This window comes from Trichosurus vulpecula, chromosome 7, assembly GCF_011100635.1.
Source record: "Trichosurus vulpecula isolate mTriVul1 chromosome 7, mTriVul1.pri, whole genome shotgun sequence".
Taxonomy (NCBI): Eukaryota; Metazoa; Chordata; class Mammalia; order Diprotodontia; family Phalangeridae; genus Trichosurus; species Trichosurus vulpecula.
In genome coordinates this window covers 135,025,166-135,043,254 of record NC_050579.1, presented here as the reverse complement: position 1 = coordinate 135,043,254, position 18,089 = coordinate 135,025,166, and the positions used below count along the sequence as shown (strand labels likewise).

Below are 18,089 nucleotides of genomic sequence, written 5' to 3'. Positions count from 1 at the left end.
TGACTTTGGACAAGTCACTTAACTCTATATGTCAGTTTCCTTATCTGTAAAATAAATGGGTTTGACTAGATTATCCATGCCAGTTCCAAATCAATGATCTTATGTTTCAACAGGCACATCAGGAGCTAAAAATGTAATTTACATGACCACTGACCTGTGAGGTTCCCAGACCTTTCACAGCATTCAAATCAGATCCTGAGCAGAAAGTGTTTTTTGCCCCACAAACAATAAGGCCTTTCCCTTCTTTCCAGTTTTCTAGTTCAATCACCCTCTCCAGAAGCTGTAGCATCATAACTCCTATTATTGAAAGGGGAAAAAAAAACTAGGAAAATAGAAATAAAGACTCCAAGGTTAGCAAGTACATTCCAAATCTCTATTGTCTATGTACATAGCACTGCACTGGATTGTGGGGGGAGATACAAAAGATACAAAAGCCTTAACAGGATTTATATACCACATGAAACAGTTACAAAACAATGCAAGGCAGCATATGATTAAGTGTTAAAATGAGCATCAACACAGTGTTCATTCAGAAAAGGATGAGATTATGTTTACGGGAGTGGTTAAAAAAAGCAACTAGGCTAAATAGAAGATTCAATTAGACCAAAGCTCCTTCCTTGGTCTCTAAAGGAATGTAAAGGGAATTGTAGAAAGAGGAAAAAATTAAAACTGAAGTTCCCATCAAGATCTTCTAATGTTTATCTTTTGAATATGCTTATGCTAAAAGTCTTTGGTAACTTTCCAAGTTCACAGTGTTCTCAGTGTGATAAATTCTCATTTTTCCTTTAACCAAGAAACTGCCTTGGGAACCAATAAAGGATTATAACAAAGTAATAAATTAAAACAAGGATTTGGACCAATGGATGCCAAAGTTTACTCCAGCCACTGCTTAATCCATTAAACTATAAACTCTTCCATTAAGCCACCTCTCAAGGTCAGAATATGTTTTGATTACTTTCTCTATTGCAACACCACCAGCAAATGCTCCATTAAGGATGCTGATTCTCTCTGCCTGATTAGTCCACTTCACTTCAGAAATTGAAAGTTTTTTTGTTGTTGTTGTTGACTAAGATTTTATCTTGCAATTACAAGTCATTCAGAACAGATATTCACTGAACTTTTCCTAAGGATGAACAGTTCTGTACTAGGTGCTTAGCATGATGTAACAGATAAAGTATTGGACATGGAGTCCAAAAGACATGAATTTAAATTCCTTCTCTGACATTTACTAGATTTATAGCCATTAGGAAGTCAATTAACCTGTTTGAATCTCAGTTTCTTTCCTCATCTGTAAAATGAGGAAGTTAGATTAGATAGCTTCTAAGGTCCCTATATAAGTTCTGCTACCACCTATTTTTCTCTAAAGGATGAAGGGATTTAAAAAATTAAAGTCAGGGCTAACAGATGGATTATTTTTCATTCCCTGAACATATACCAATTTAAAGTGTGGAAAGTCAGCTCTGATATGTACTTGGTGATAGAAATAAGTCAATCTAAGTTTTTAAAAAATCATAAAAAAACACAAAATGTATAATCATTTGTATCATTGATCTCTGAATATAATGTGTTTATCAGAACTAAAGCAAGAGAAGCTCAAAGAAGATGGTGTGACGTTGGATCATTCAATCAACTGATAAGCATTTATTTATTAGATCATAAGACTATAAAGGTAGAGCTTAAGGAAGGGGCCTTGGAAAGCACTTAGTCTAATTTTCTCATTTTACATTTGAAGAAACTGAGGCTCAGAGAGGATTTGCTTAAAGTCACACAGGTGGTGACAGAGGCAGCACTTGAACCTTGGTCCACTGACTCTAAAACCAGTGGTGCTCTTTCCATTTGACTGTGGTGCCTCATATTCTTCCATTAACCTTCAACTAGATGGGGGAAATCACTAGTACCTGAGAATGCATTCTTTTTACTTGGGTTGTTAAAAGTGAGAATGCCAATGCCACAGTCTTCCTTACGAAGGTCAACAGATCCACCAGTAAACTGCTGAAGTTTCTCTTTGACATCTTCCTCGTGGAAACCATGAGAAGTGCTGTATAGTGGAAGGCCAGTTTGTTGTAAGAGTTTTTTCCTTACAGAAAGCGTTGAAGTCTTCAAAAAAGAAGCAGCCATTTCTGGGGGGGAAAAAGAAAGAAATATGGTACAAAACCCAACTATACTATTACCCTTTATTTGAATGTTAAATATTTGAATGTTAAATCCTGGTGATGGAATTTTGCCTATTTTCAAGGACACATCCCCATAACTATACATACTCTTCTTGGTAGAAGCAATAGCTTTTTAGCCTTCCCAAGAAAGAATTTCCTCTTCTCTCCTCCCTTCTATACCCACAATCTGATAATTCAAAATGTGCATAATCTATTTGCCTATGAAAAGGTGATTATATAGTACTTTAATTACAGTGCATCCATTATTAGGCTATAAGAAGTATGACAAAGGAAAGGAATATCCTGGTGTTGTATTTATCATCATATTTTACTTCTGAGATCACAAGACTGTTTTCCCCATTGTGTCAGAAATCCCCTTCAATCTGGGGACAAACTTCTAGGCTGAGCAGACTCTTGTTGTTACAGAATCTTCAAGTCATAATCCTCTCTCTAATGACTCCTGTCCTCATTCTCTGGGACACCTGCTATTGGGTGAAGGGATGAATAGACAGGAAAAGACATGAGTGTGGCTTTTATTGGTAAAGGACAAATTTCAGGATGATCAAGTAAATTTTCAATGTAGTTTTCTATAGTTTTAAAGAAGTCTCTATTATATGAGTTTCCAGAAAGAATTAAGAACAGATGGAAAATATGAGATTACAAAGGTCACAACACAAACTTGATTCCTCCCAAGTAAAAGGGGTAGGCTTGTTAAAGTGCTGCAGTGGAGCAGTTAGTGGTATATATTTTATAAATACTTACACAATGATGAATAGGTATTTATGTATGGGGCAGGTAGGTGTTGCAATGAATAGAGTGCTGGGCCTGGAGTCAGGAAGACCTGGGTTCAAATCCAGCCTCGGACCCTTACTAGCTGCATAATTCTGGGCAAGTCAAATAACTGTTTGCCTCAGTTTCCTCATCTATAAAATGAGCTGGAGTAGAAAATAGCAAACCACTCCAGTATCTCTGCCAAGAAAACCCCAAATAGGGTTACGAAGAGTCAGACACAACTGAACAACACAACACAAAGATGTTATCATAATCAGTATATAGAGACATGCAGCCCCAAAGAGGCTGTATTTCCAGATTTCATGAACAAATTTAAGAAAAACAAAAAAATCTGATTGTTACCTGCTGAAATTGTTTATGTGATGCTGGTAAAAGTAGTTTCTAAATCTTACCACAAAGCAGAAAATTGGGAGAAAATCTTTACAACTAATGTCTCTGATAAAGGCCTCATTTCCAAAATACACAGGGAACTGAACCAAATATATAGGAATATAAGTCATTCCCCAACTGAGAAGTGGTCAAAGGATATGAACAGACAGTTTTCAGAGGAAGAAATTAAAGATATCTATAAGCATATTAAAAAATGCTCGATATCACTACTGATTAGAGAAATGCAAATCAAAACAACTCTTAGATACCATCTCTCTCCTGTCAGATTGGCTAAAATAACAAAACAGGAAAATGACAAATGCTGGAGAGGATGTGGGAAAATTGGAACATTGTTACATTGCTGGTGGAGTTGTGAACTGATCCAGCCATTTTGGAGAGCAATTTGGAATTATGCCCAAAGGGCTATAAAAATGTTCATACCCTTTGACCCAGCAATACCACTCCTAGGGTTGTATCCCAAAGAGATCACGCAAGTGGGAAAAGGACCCATATGTACAAAAATGTACAATAGGCAGAGACAGCTCCAAAGGACTCATGATGGAGAGTGCTATCCACATCCAGAGAAAGAACTATGAAGTATGAATGCACATTGAGGCACACTTCATGCTCGCCTTTTTCTCCCCCACTTTTTTTTTTCTTTTGTATTTGTTGTTGGGTTGTGGGTTTTTTTTTTTGGTTCTGTTTCTTCTTTCTCATGATTCATTCCATTGGTCATAATTCTTCTCCACAACTTGACTAGTGTGTGAAGTAATTCAATGCAAAGTTATACATGGAAGTTATATGGGATTCCATGCCGTCTTGGGGAGGGAGGGGGGAGGGAGGGAAGAAAATCTGGAACTCAAAATTATGTAGAACCGTGTGTTGCAAACTAAAAATAAAAAGAAAAAATATAAAAATAAAATAAAATTAAAAAAAAACTTAAAGAAAAAGGAATATTTATCTCAGCTACAGAGGACATTTTTATTAAACAAATATAAGTCATTATTAAAAAACAAAATTGATGGGTTTGGTAATATGAAGGTAAAGGATTTTGAAAAACAAAAGGCAGTCTCTCTAAAGATTAATAGACAAAGAACAAGTTGGGGAAAAAATTGCAATATGTATAGCTGATAAAGGTCTGATATCCAGAATCTATAAAAAACTAACACACTTCCATAAAATCAATAATATTTTCAAAGGACATAAACAGATATTGTTGAAAGACTAAATACAAACTTCTAAAAAGCACAATAAAAGATACTTATATTTTCTAATAACCACAGAATTGCAAATCAAAACAACTTTTAAGATATCACCTTACATCCACTAGTATGGCAAAATTTACAAATAATTATTCAGTAGAGGCAGGACTGTGAGGAAACAGACATTCCCAAGGGGCACAACTTGCCTAGGCCACCTTCCTTTTCTTTGATATGATTCCAGAGTTCTCTAGGGCTACAACATAGCCAGACTTGCCCTAAATAAGGCCTGGAATACTAAAGCCTTCAGGTTGGGAACACACCATGTCCTGTTCATGCCTGACACAAAATGGGCTTCCTGACAACTCCTGGAACACATCTTCTGGTAGATCAGGCACCTGAGGGCTGTGTAGAAACTTAAAGGGTTGATCTTGAACTTCTTAATTACTTGACTTCACCAGTAGATCTCATTGACACTTTGCCAGGACTCGTTACTCAATAATTTGCATACTGCCATCTTCTCCCAAGCCAGTGATACTGAAACTCTGACAGCTGATGAACACTGCTCCTCAATCCCAGCTGTTTAGTCCCCCTTTCCCATCCACCTCAAATCCCCACACCATCCGCCTTCCCAAATGCCCCACTCCAGATTTGTGCACCTCTTTCACTATGCCATCTGGCACACCTGCTCTATAGTTAACAAACTACTTTTCATCTTAAACCATTTTTTCACTTCCTCCTTCCATCTACTGGGATACGTTGAGATGTGGCTCCTTCCTGATAATACTGCATCCCTGCCTACCCTTTCCAGTTCTATAAATTCCACTTTCACTCAAAGCCCTGACTCACTGGCGATTGTGGGGAAGTCAGAATACTCTTCACTCCCCTTTGCCAGACACTTCTTCTAAGGCAATCACTCTTCAACCTATCCTTTTTCGAGGTTCATGCACTCGAAATTTATCACCCAATCTAGACTGTTGTTGTTCAGTCATGTCTGACTCTTTGTGACCCTATTTGGGGTCCTATGGGGTCCTTTGGGACTCTATGGGTTTTCTTGGCAGAGATACTGGAGTAGTTTGCCATTTCCTTTTCCAGTTTATTTCACAGATGAAGAACTGAAACCAACAGGGTTAAATGACTTGCCCAGGGTCACACAGATAAGTGTCTGAAGCCAGATAAGTTAAGTCTTCCGGACTCTAGGCCCAGCACTTTATCTACTGCACCACCTTGCTTCCCCAATCAAGATTCAGGTGGCTGTTATCTACCAACCTCTAGAACATTCTCTTTCTTCTCTTAAAAAGTTCAGTGCCTGAATCACAGCTCTCCATCCCAACCCATGCTTCCATTCTAGAGGATTTTAACACACAGGCTGATGTTCCCTCACATACCCTAACTTGCATGTTCCTTAGTTTATTCAACTCTTATGACTACCTCCTCCATTCCACTTCTGCTATATAAAGAGATAGTCATTCTCTTGATTACCCGAAACTGTTCCACTGCTACATGCAGAAATTATGAATGGCCTTTTATCCGATAAGGCAGCCAGGAAGTGCAGAGGATAGCGTGTAGGACTTGGGGTCAGGAAGACCCAAGTTCAAATCTGGCTTCAGACACTTAGTAGCCCTGTGACTCTGGGCAAGTCGTTTAACCTGTTTGCCTTAGTTTCCTCAACCAAAAAATGGGAATAATAACAGCACCTTTCTCCTGGGATTGTTGTGAAGATAAAATGTGATAAGTGAAATACTTAGCACAGTGCCTGGCACAAAGTAAACACTGCATAAATGTTAGCTATTATGATGATAATGATCATATATTTTATCTTTTTCATGCTATGCTTTACCCTTGGAATCATCAAACTGAAACCACTCTCTCCAAAGTCACCAGTATCTTTTAATAACTAAATATAATGGTCTTTTCTCAATCCTCAGACTCCTTGACCTCTTTGTGGAATTTGACAGTCCTGACTACCTTCTCCTTGGTACTCTTTTCTTGTTTCTGGGATTGCTCCTAGTTCTCTTCTTACATGTTTGAAAACTTGCCAGTCTCCTTTGCTGTATCTTCATCCATGCCATGCCTCCTAACTCTGGGTGACCTTCAGTGCTGTATTAGGCCCTCTCTTTCGCCTCCATATTTTTTAACTTGGTGATTTCTTTAGCTCCCATGGGTTTAACTATCTCTACGTAGATAATTCCCAGATCTAGTTATCCAACCCTAGTTTCTCTCCTGATCACCAAATAACTTTTAGACATTTTGGATGTTCTGTAGGATTCTCATACCCAATGTATTAAAACAACAAACCCCACCTTATTTCCTTTCCTCCCAAATCATTCCATTCTTTCAACTTTTTTATTACTGTTTATGGCAAAGACTTCCAGTCAGGTTTGCAAATTTGGTGTTATCCTCAACTTTATCACACTTATCTCATAGATCTAATAAATTGACAAATCTTTTTTTTTTCTTTACAGTATCCCTTAATTATGTCCCTTTCTGTTTACTCACACAACCACTACCTTACCTAGTTCAGGTCCTTATCACCTCTCACCCAGATCACTGGAATAATTAGGCACTTCCTCTCAGTCCAGTTCCCTCCAATGTGTCCTGCAAATAGCTTTCAATGTGATTTTCCTAAAGTGTAGGTCTAATCAGGAAACCCTGCCCCTCACTCAATAAACTCCAATGACTCCTTATTATCTCTAAGATAAAATATAAGTTCTTCTGTTTATCTTTTAAAGTTCTTCATAGACTGGCCCCCTCATTATCTTTTGAGATTTTTAATATATTACTCTTCTTCACACATAAAGAATATTTATTTGGTACCTACTATGTTTTTAAAAAAGATAGTCCCTACGCTTAAGGAGCTTACTTCCTAATGGGGGAAGACAACACAAAAGGGAGCTGGAAAGCATTAAAGTGGAATAGTCCGGAGAGTTATTAGTGGAGCTGGAAGAGAAGTAAGTGTGGATGGCCTGGGAGCTTCCCAAAATGGTAGCCTTGGACAGGAACTCACCAAAGGGGAAGAGGTAGGACATGGGGGGTGGGGGTAGGGGGAAGAGGCATCTCTAGAGTGAGAAGGGCTGTGGCTCAGGAAGAAAAAGGAATTTTGCATGACTGGAAAATTGCTGGGGGGAAGCTAGGTGGTGCAGTGGATAGAGCATCAGCCCTGGAGTCAGGAGGACCTGACACTTGATACTGACTAGCTGTGTGACCCTGGGCAAGTCACTTAATCCCAAATGCCTACCCCCCCCCAAAAAAAAGATGTTAGATAGCTCCTTTCCTAGTAGAGCACTTAAGTAAGTACTGTGAATACGGAGTGTTTTTATCTAAGGGACATTTAGAAATAGCAAAATACAATTTTTTTTGGCCAAGATTCCTATTAAAATCTCACTGAAGAGTAACAGTTTTCCCAAAATAAACATCTCAAAGAAATTTAAAGTCACTCATTTTCAAGGTTTTTTAACAACTAGGTAAAATAATATATCATAGGGCAGCTAGGTGGCACAGTGGATAGAGAGCTAGGCCTAAAGGTGGGAAGACTCATCTTCCTAAGTTCAAAACAGGCTTCAGATACTTAGTAGCTGTGTGACCCTGGGCAAGTCACTTAACCCTGTTGGCCTCAGTTTCCTCATCTGTAAAATGGGCTGGTAAAGGAAATTGCAAATCACTCCAGTATCTTTTCCAAGAAAACCCCAAATGGGGTCACAAAGAGTTAGACACGACTGAAATGCCTTATCAAAATAATAACAAACCCTTTAAAGTCTTCAAAGTGCTTTTTAAACACATGATCCCATTTAACCTTCCAGACAAGAAGACAGGTATTACAGTTATTTTTATTCCCATTTAACATATGAGGAAATGGAATCTCTGAGAGGATTTTTATTACCCGTCCAATGTGAGAAATCTGGTATCTGAGACAGGATTTGAATGCACGTCGTTCTGGCTTCAAGTCCAATACACTATCCACTTTGTAGCTTCGAAGTAGCTTCACATACACAAACGCGTGCGCGGCAAGATGATTACATGCCAAAGTAAGCGATACAGCACATTTATCACTTCATTATGATTATTGTTTTTCAATTCTATTCAATTCAATAAAAATCTGAAACACAGTCCCAGCTCTTTTAGGGAAGGGTATCCCATTTATCAAAAGGTTAGGACATAACTGTTATGCTATTATGCATATATCATAGTATACAAAATTAAGCCATCCAGAAAAAAAAAGTCTGGAAAAACAAACTAAAAAATTATCTGAATTAGGAGTTGCCTTTCATCAGATTCTACCTCTCTGTATAGAGAATATATTCCCATAGGAGCAGAAGCAGGGAGAAGTTTTCTAAGTAAACCAGAGTATGCTTCAGTGTATGTAGTACTAATGAGTAACATATAAACTTCTGGATATCAACCGCCAGATAAAAAATGTAAGCCACTCCCTCAACTTACTCCATAGTCTGACAAAATTACAATAATCTTGTTAAGCCAATGTCTTATGCAAATAATTTTATGATACAGATAAAACCATAGGCCATTCCACTCTGTAGATTCATTTTGCTTCACTGCTTGTTAAAAGCACTCTCCCCTCCCCGCCCCCCCCACCACTTTCAGTTTTAACTGGCAATAGTGATGCCAAAAAAGGAGGAGGGAGGAGCATTATAACTTTTTTTTAACGTTCATTTTTTTAAAATTTTCATTTTCAAATTCTCTTCTTCCCTCCAGCCCCTTCCCTAACCCATTGAAAAGGAAAGCAATATGATGCCCTTTATATATGTGAACACATTTCCATATTAGCCATATGGAACATTTTTTTAAATGCATGGAAAAAAACAGAAAGAAATTTAGAAGGAAGCACAGACAAGCAGGACAGGTTTGAAAGTAACAGCATTTATTACATATTTTGAAAAAATAAGCAAAGCAGAATCACAGTACCACAAAGGAATCATAAGATGTGCAAATTTAGAGACCTCTCCACTCCAAATGTGCTCGACCTGTGGTAGAGCCTTCTGAGTTGTAATGGTCTTATCAGCCACGGTCAGACACACTGTATCTTGACTGCAACACCGAGGTGTCATTTTGGTCCTCTCCCACGATGAAGGACAACTCACTATGTGCCAGGCATTGTGCTAAGAGCTAGGGATACAAAGATGGACAAAAAGAAACCTCTGCACTCAAGAAGCTCAGAGTATAATGGAGGAAACAACAGGCAAACAACTACGTATAAACTATGTATAAACAAGGGAAGACACAAAGATTAAAGAAACTAGGAAAGGCTTTTTTGCAGAACGTAGGGCTTTAGCTGAGATTTGAAGGAAGTTAGGGGGCAGATATGACAGGAGAGAGTTCTAGGCTTGGGAAACCGCCAGTGAAAATGTGCAGTGTTGGGAGATGCCAAGAAACCAATGTCACTGATCAAAAATCTATAGGCGTCCAAATGTATGTTCAGTCAGTGCTGGTACTCTATGGTCCACTGGGCAGTTGCTTGGCACATTGTCAGCCTACTCAGGGTGAAAAGAATAGTTTCTAATATTGTGTTAAAATTGTATCTTGTTTTGGTCCCCCTGATTGCCCCTTTTCTAGTCAGTATTCTAAGTTTACAGTAGCCAGTATAGAGGCAACAGCAGGAAATAAGATAGTAAAAGGGGAACCTGGAAGTCATGCACAAACTATCCCAAAGATCAAAGGAGCATAATTTACAAAGTGTATCATATATTAACTAAAATTCACAGTCTGGTAATATGTGCTGAATCAGGGGAAGCTATCTAGGCTTTGCTGTCAGGGTTCTGGTTCTATGATATGTGAATTCCAGACAAACTCCACACCGTGACAATTCCAGACCAGTAGAACTTCAAAAGGTGTTGATAACTTTGAGATGACACGGACATGTTAATTTTAAGATTTTACTGATAACTCTAAGGTGATTTGGGTATGTTAATGAACTAACCCCAATGTGGCACAGATAAGTTAGCCCCTAAAACCCTATAAAATTAGGCCCCAAACTCGTACCCCCCTACCCTCAAATCCTATAAAATTAGACCTCAAACTCGTACCCCACTTAGAAAATGAGATATCAGTGCTTTGTAATCCTTAAAGCACTATATAAATGTTATAGTTGACATTTCTAAGGAAAAAATAACATAAAATCATTCCAAATGAAAACAGATATACTTGGGAATTACATATGCATATATTTTACATTTATATTACATGTTTTTACATTTATCTATCATTAGCACACTACATATCTTTATAGGCATTTATTTGTCCTTATTCTCCCATCAGATAATAAACTCCTTAGAATGTTACCGTGGATAGAGCACTGGGCCTTATGTCAAGGTGATCTGAGCTCAAATCCAATCCCCAACACTTATTAGCTATTCAACTCTGGGCAAGTCACTTAACTTCTTTTTGCCTCAGTTTCTCATCTGTAAAATGAAGATATCAGCCTCCCGAGGCTTTCTGTGAGGATCAAATGAGATAAAAGTTGTAAAATACTTAGCACGGCACCTGGCGCACAGTAAGCACTATACAGATGTTAGCTATCCTTACTGTGGGAACAATGTCTAATATTTCTTTCCTAATTTATCACAGCATGTGGTACTGTCCTCTGGGGGTGCTGTGCTCTGAGGTTACTCAATAAGTGTTTATGACACAACGGATTTAAAAAATTAATAATGTCTAGAAAAGAACTGTTAGAGACTTGGGTTGTTTTGGTTTTTTAAAACTATATATTTTTTACCTAACAATTTAATGTGCATGTAGGAACAGAAATCAAGAAAGTTTACCATTACTAACAATGAATACAAAAAACAAAGCTGTCTTTGGATTTCTTCCTCTCTGTTCATTTTATGCCACTGCAGTTGGTACCAATGGCTGACATTTATATACTACTTTTAGATTACAAACAACTTAACATGCTGGTGTTAGTTTTCACAACAACCTAATATGGTAGTTAGTACAAGTATTATTCTCCTTTTATAGATGAAGAATTGGAGGCTTAGGCAAGTTAAGTACTTGGTCTCATACCACCCAAATAATGGTGAACCTGGGACTCAAAGCAGGTCTTTGGACGTCAAGCCCAGCCCTCTTTCCACTCTCTCCACCATGTTTAAACATTTACTGAACAATAAATATTGTCACTGCTAATTATGAAACCTCGGGACCACAAATCCCCCTCTGTATTTTATCTCTTGCTTAGGAGTAGGGCTAAACTGTTGACTGATTGTTATTCTATACCTCAACTACCTGCATCTTTTTCCTTATCAATTTTCCCTTCCTGCTTTATTCCATTCCCTTTTGCCCCACATGCATGGAGTTGAACTTCATCCTGCTCCAACATACAGAATATGAAATTCTTCAATAACAACTTACTTTATACTCCTTTACCTAATCCAGAAGCCAAATGCTTACAATCAAGGAAATTAGAAGAAAGGGTCTTTTCTCCATTTTTACTGAGAAGCCTTGAGGGATTAAGTGACTTGCCTTAAGCTTACACAACTATGTAGTAGCAGGCAAATAAGCTCTAGACCTTTGATCTATTAGGACACAGGTTTCCCAAAGTGAGCGATAAAGATACCACTCCCATGCTGGAAGGATGAAGGATGGGAGGGAGTAGAAGCCTCGGGTGCAACTGGGGGGCATTGAATAAAAATAAGGGGGTGGTGGAAGCATAAGGAAAGAAGAGGAAGAAAATTTTGAAAAACCGTTCATACTTGTTTTCTCTGTTGTGTAACAGAATTAAAGTCATAGTGATTACATTATTTTCCAAATAAACACACAAAATGCAAGTTATGATCAGTGGTCAAGTCCACCAACAGATCTTAACAAACAAGTGTTGGCAGGCCAGCATGCAGCAGGATGCAGGGGCAAGAATATGTGCATGTAATGACCTGTTTACAATATGATACTATAGGGTTACATGATGCAATATTGTACCATCAAAATTTCAATGCAGGAAAAAACCTACAAATATACAATAAATTATTAAATTTAAGATGTTATTTTTTAAATCTTATTTTAAATGATACGAATTTTAAAAAAAAGTTAAAGAAAGTAGATTTCCAGGGGGGCGCCGAATAATTTTTTTTTTAAAACAGGGCAGTAGGCCAAATAAGTTTCGGAAGCTCAGTATTAGGGTTAACTAGGTTAAAGGAATGTGATTCACACTCAATTAGTATCATCTGTAGAAGATTATTTTAATGATAATAACTGATATTCATATAGTGCTTTACAACTGGCAAAGTTCTTTAAATATATTAATCTCATTCAAACCTTACAAGAGCCAGCTTTTCTTATTCCCATTTTGCAGGTAAGAACAGGTTTTGCAGGGTTAGACAGGTTAAGTGACCTTCACTGGGTTACAAAGCTATCAAGTGTCATAGGCCAGAGCATAAGAGTCTGTATAGTCAGGTTTTATGAATATTCTTTAAAATAAATGTAACTAAATAAAATGCTAATAGCTTTGCTTTGTTCAAAGTAACATTAAATACTTCCAAAGGAGTGACAACTGGGATAGACAGTGAAGGAACTGGAACTAGAAACTAAAAGGATTAGATGAAAAATATTTAGCCTGGAAAAGACTTGGGGTAGGGAGTCTTAAGGATTTAAAGGGTTATGTGGAAGAGAAACCAGCAGAACTATGACTAGTAATTTCTGGGCTTGGGGCAATCAGGACAAATATCTCGAAATCTGCTCCTGGAGGAAGAGATGGGAGTGGATAGAGACCTCCATTCTGATCCCCTGAAGGTTGCAGTTGAGACTGCCAGACAGGGTAGATCTAGTAGAACTCATCAAAAGTGTGACTCGCAAATGGAGGTCAATGCCAGCCTTAACTTAATATTTTTGGTAAAGTCAGTTGTTTCCATTATGCTGAAGGGATATTAAATGGTCCTAGGATAAAGTCCCATCCCAAACTCTGGGTCACGTATTCCTCCCCCCATCACCATTCCCATTCGCCTCCCCACCTCCCACCCCTTTCCTCCCATGCCTCAAGGAAATAGATGTTTCTGCTTGGCCCTAGAAGAAGTGACTGGGAGCAAAGGGTGGAAGCTATTATTACGTCACATGTCTGATGGATTTAAAGAAGAATCTTTTTGACAATTACATTACAGAATCACAGACTAAGAGCTGGAAGTGACCCTAGAAAGCATCTAGTTCAATTCCCTCATTTTACTGATGAAGAAACGGAAGCCAAGAGAAAAAGGATTTAAACCTAGGTCTTCCAAACTCAAAGTCCAGCTCTATACCCACTATATCATACTGCCACTGGATATAAGTATACATCTATATGTAAAGGCAAAGTGGAATAGTGGAGCTATAATAAGTATGCATGTATTTACACAGGTATATGTGTATGCATGCATGCATGCATATAGGCATACACATAGAGAACATGTTGTAGTGGCTACCAAGCTGGTCTTGGAGGCAGGAAAATCGGGCCCTAGAGGAGGTAACTAGAAGGAAGTTAGATAGCATTAAATCTTAGTAGGATGTACTCACAATTAGATCAAAGGACCATAAAGTTAGAGCTGGAAGGGATTCTAGGGAGTATCTAGTCCAACTGCCTCATTTTACTGATTTAGAGACTGAGGCTGAGGAGAGGTTAAGTAACTCTCTGCTCTGAGTCACACGCTACTGTCAGAGGAAGGATTCGAACCTAGGTTTTCCAAACTCCATGTTAAACAACCTCAACTGGGCCCTCACTGCTGCTAGGCAATCCTTCTATACCTGCCTTCTTATTGACTCACTATCCCACTCTTCATAGTGGCTCTTCCAAACCTTTTTATCCTTCCTCACACCTCTCACTGCTCCTCTTCTCCAACTCTCAGCTGAGAAACTTGCTTCCCATTTTCCAAAAAAAAAACTAGAGCCATTCACCATGAGTGCCCACTTCCTCATTCCAAGTCTCTCATACACCTTCTATCACTACCTCTTCCTTCACCCCTGTCTCACAGAAAGGAGTGACCCTACTCTTTACAAAGGCTAACCTCTCTAACTGCTGGAGAGAGCCTATTCCATCCTGTCTCATCCAACACACTGACCCCTCTATCATCCCCAAGGTATCACTTATTTTCAATCTCTCACTCTATATCCAACTCCTTCCTTAATGCTTACAAACATGCCCATGTCTCCCCTATCCTCAAAAATCCTTCACTTGATCCTTCCATCACTGTCTTATGTCTCTTCTGCTCTTTTGGCTAAACCTCTTGGGAAGACTGTCTACAATGGGTACCTCTACTTTATCTCCTCTCATTTTCTTCTTAACCCCTTACAATCTAACTTCCAACCTCATCATTCCACCAAAACTGGTCTCTCCAAAGTTACAGATGATTTCAATTGCCAAATCCAGTGGCCTCTTCTCAATCCTCATTCTCCTTGATATCTCTGCAGCCTCTGACACTGTCAATCACCCTTTCCTCCTTGAAATTCTCTCTAGGTTTTTGGGACACCACTCCTGGTTCTCCTTCGACCTATATGACCACTCCTTCTCTGTCTCTCTTACTGGATCCGCATCCAGGTAATACATTCCAACCATGTGTCTCTATCCTAGACCTTCTTCTCTTCTCTCTCTATATTACTTCACCTAGTGATCTTATCAGCTCTCATGGATTCAATTATCACTATGCCAATGATTCTCAAATTTATCCATTCTGCCTTAACCTAACCTCCAATCTCACATTTCTAACTGCCTTTCAGACATCTCAAACCAGATGTCCAGTAGACAATTTAAACTTAACACAATCAAAATTGAACTCATTCTTCGATTCTACAATTCTCACTACCCCACCCCCTCCCACTCCCCATCTCCCTATCAAGGTAGAGGGAAATAGCATCTTCCCGGACCCTCAGTTTGTAATCTATTCTTGACTACTCACTACCTCTCAGCCACTCATATTCAATCTGTGGTCAAGACCTGTACATTTCACCTTTGCAACACCTCTCCAATGCCTTCCTTCTCTCTTCTGATAACGCCACCACTCTAGTGTAAGCCTCTATGACCTCATGCCTGAATTATTTTGAAACATAGCCAGTCTGTTGGTGCGCCTGCCTCAAGTTTTTCCCCACACCAATCTATATTCCATTCAGCAGCCAGTGATTTCCCTAAATCAGGGCTCTGACCATATCACCTCATATATACACAAATGTACAATTATGTATGCACACTATAATTATATAACAAATTATATGTGTGTATATATACATGTGCATATATTATGTTTCTACGTGTACATATGTATGTGCGTGCATATATACACACGCATATAGATGTACTTACACAACTCATACATACATGCGCAGACATTTGGGCCCAGAATACCTGAATTCAAATTCAGCCTCAGGGTCTAACTAGCTGTGTGACTCTGGGCAAGTCACTTAACCTGTCTGTCTCCGTTTCCTCATCTGTAAAATGGACATAACGGCAGCCCAGGGTTGCTGTGGAGGATCAAATAAGGTAACATTTGTGAAGCGCTTAGCACAGTGCCCGGCACACAGTAAGTGCTACAGAAATGTTAGCTCTCACAAAGCGGCGTGAGGCTTGTCGTAGGGACCGGAACTGTCCAAGGAGTCCAGGTTGAATCCTCCGTTTTGGGATTAAAAGCTATGGGATCCGGGACACTTTACTTAACCTCTCTCGGCTTCAATTTCCTTATCCTGAGAACGAAGGGGTTGTACTAGATGCTCTTCCAGCTCTCAGTCCGGGCCCCTGCTGCTCTTGGCTCTGGGTTACCTTGGGAAGCGGCGGGGGCCGCCTCGTTTTGCTGGTCAGGCACGCCGCCCTGCTGGGAAGGCAGCAGAGGGGATGGTTTCTCACTAAAGGCCGTGGACGCCCCGTCCATCTGGAGCCCGGGGTGGGGGCGCGAGTCAGTCGTGGGCAGGGAGTGACAGACGGGGAACCGCACGTTCCGTCTCGTCGGCGTCCTTTGCAGTCCCCGCAGTCACTAGGGCCTCGGTGCCCCGGCGCTCGCCCTCTAGTAGCGGGGAGCTCTTCTACCTGCCCCCAGCTAGTCTGCCCGCCCACCCTCGGGGCCCCGCGGGGGCGCCGTCGTGCGGGCTCCTCCAACCAGCGTCCGCAGCTCCATCCCCGCCCCCGGCCTCTGGGGCCTCCCCACTTCGGAGGCCGTCGGGGCTTACCTTCCGGTTTGGACCCGCCCTCCCAACGCTTTCTCTCCGCCAGCCTCCAAGCCAAACTTCCGCCGCCCTCCCGGGACAGGAAGTCCCGCCTTTCTAGTGGCATGAGACCAAAGTGGGGTTGGGAAAGGCTTCCCAGGTGCTAGGCATTAATTTGGCGCTTAAAAGAAGGCGGAGAAGCCAGGGGACTGAGATGGGCACGGAGAGTATGTATTCTGGAAGCCAGCCAGAGAAAGTGCCTGGAGCCGGGACATCTAGTTTCTGGAACAGCAAAAGGGCCAGGGGCACTGGATCAAAGAAAACCTGTTAGGGAGTAAGATAATGACGGGGTGCTGGGCCCCAGCCCCAAGAGCATGGCATTGGAAGCCTCCCAAATTCTCATTAGGCCCCTGCCCTGTGAGGAAATCTATTCTTGCGGAACACACTCTCTTATCAGAACGGACACCGGGGTGCCTGGCCCAAGGACTCTTCCTTCCCCCCAGACCCCCAAGGTCCGTGCATGTGACAAGTCCTCCATGTCTGGTATACTCCTCACATTTTCCCATCCATAGCTCCCAGAGACACCTTGCCCCCAGATTACCTCATTAGCATCCCTGGCGTTCCTTTCCCATGCCCCTTTTCCATATAAACCCCAGCACCAGACCCAATCTCTCACGGGTTCCCATAAGCGTCCTTCCCGGCTTTTGCTACAGCGTCACAATAAACTCTTAGCCGCTTCTGCTTTGGCATTCTTGGAGTCCCAGCACCGCAAAACCCCTTCAGTGTAAAGAAGACTGCTTAAGTTAGAAGGGGATAGATTATGAATTGCTTTGAGTTTGGTACTGGAGGCAATAAAAAGCCACTGGAGTTTACTGAGGGGAGGGAAGGGGTGAAATGGTCAAAGCTATACCTTTGGAAAATCACTTTAGTGACTGAAAAGAGGATGCAGTGAGAAGATACTTGAAACAGGCTGTTGCAGTAGTCTGGTCATTGAAGTAATGAGGACAAGAGTGGTGGTAATATCAGAGGAGAGGAAGGCAGCATATTCAAGAGATGTAAACGTGAATAGGACAGGTCTTGGCAATAGATTGTATTTGAAGGGTGAAAAATAGTGGGGAGTCAAAGATCACACTTAAGTTCTGAGCCAGAAGGATTGGGAGGACGGTGTTATGCTCTGCAATGATTGTTGTTCTGTTTGTCCTTCGTTCTCGAAGAGGACCAGGGAAATGATGACATGACTTGCAGTTGACTGATTTGAGTGAGGGAGGGCAGTGCAGGTCACCAGCCTCACTTTCTCCTCCAGAGCCATCGGAATCCAGTGACCATGTATTCACCAGGATGACTGGAGATGGCCCAGGATGCAACTCTACAATGATAGAGTGGGAAGGATTGGGGCGGGGAAGATAATGAGTTCAGTTTTGGACCTGTTGAGTTTAAGATGTCTACTAGACATCCGGTTTGAGATGTCTTGAAAGGCAGT

General features: G+C 40.5%; 1 protein-coding gene across 2 annotated transcripts in view; it reads right to left on the bottom strand.

Annotated features, from left to right (window-relative positions):
- Window positions 1-16,704, bottom strand: part of ECHDC1 (ethylmalonyl-CoA decarboxylase 1) — a 51,261-nt gene extending 34,557 nt beyond the window's left edge. The window contains exons 1-3 of one of the 2 annotated variants that reach the window (XM_036766413.1): window positions 16,634-16,704; window positions 1,899-2,120; window positions 155-297 (exon numbers count right to left, since the gene is read on the bottom strand). In XM_036766413.1, the coding sequence (XP_036622308.1) occupies window positions 155-297; window positions 1,899-2,118 (363 nt within the window). In that variant the 5' untranslated portion in view covers window positions 2,119-2,120; window positions 16,634-16,704. Of the gene's footprint in view, window positions 1-154; window positions 298-1,898; window positions 2,121-16,229 lie in introns of both variants that reach the window. The other variant, XM_036766412.1, reaches the window with a different exon arrangement.
- Window positions 16,705-18,089: the final 1,385 nt, after the last annotated feature.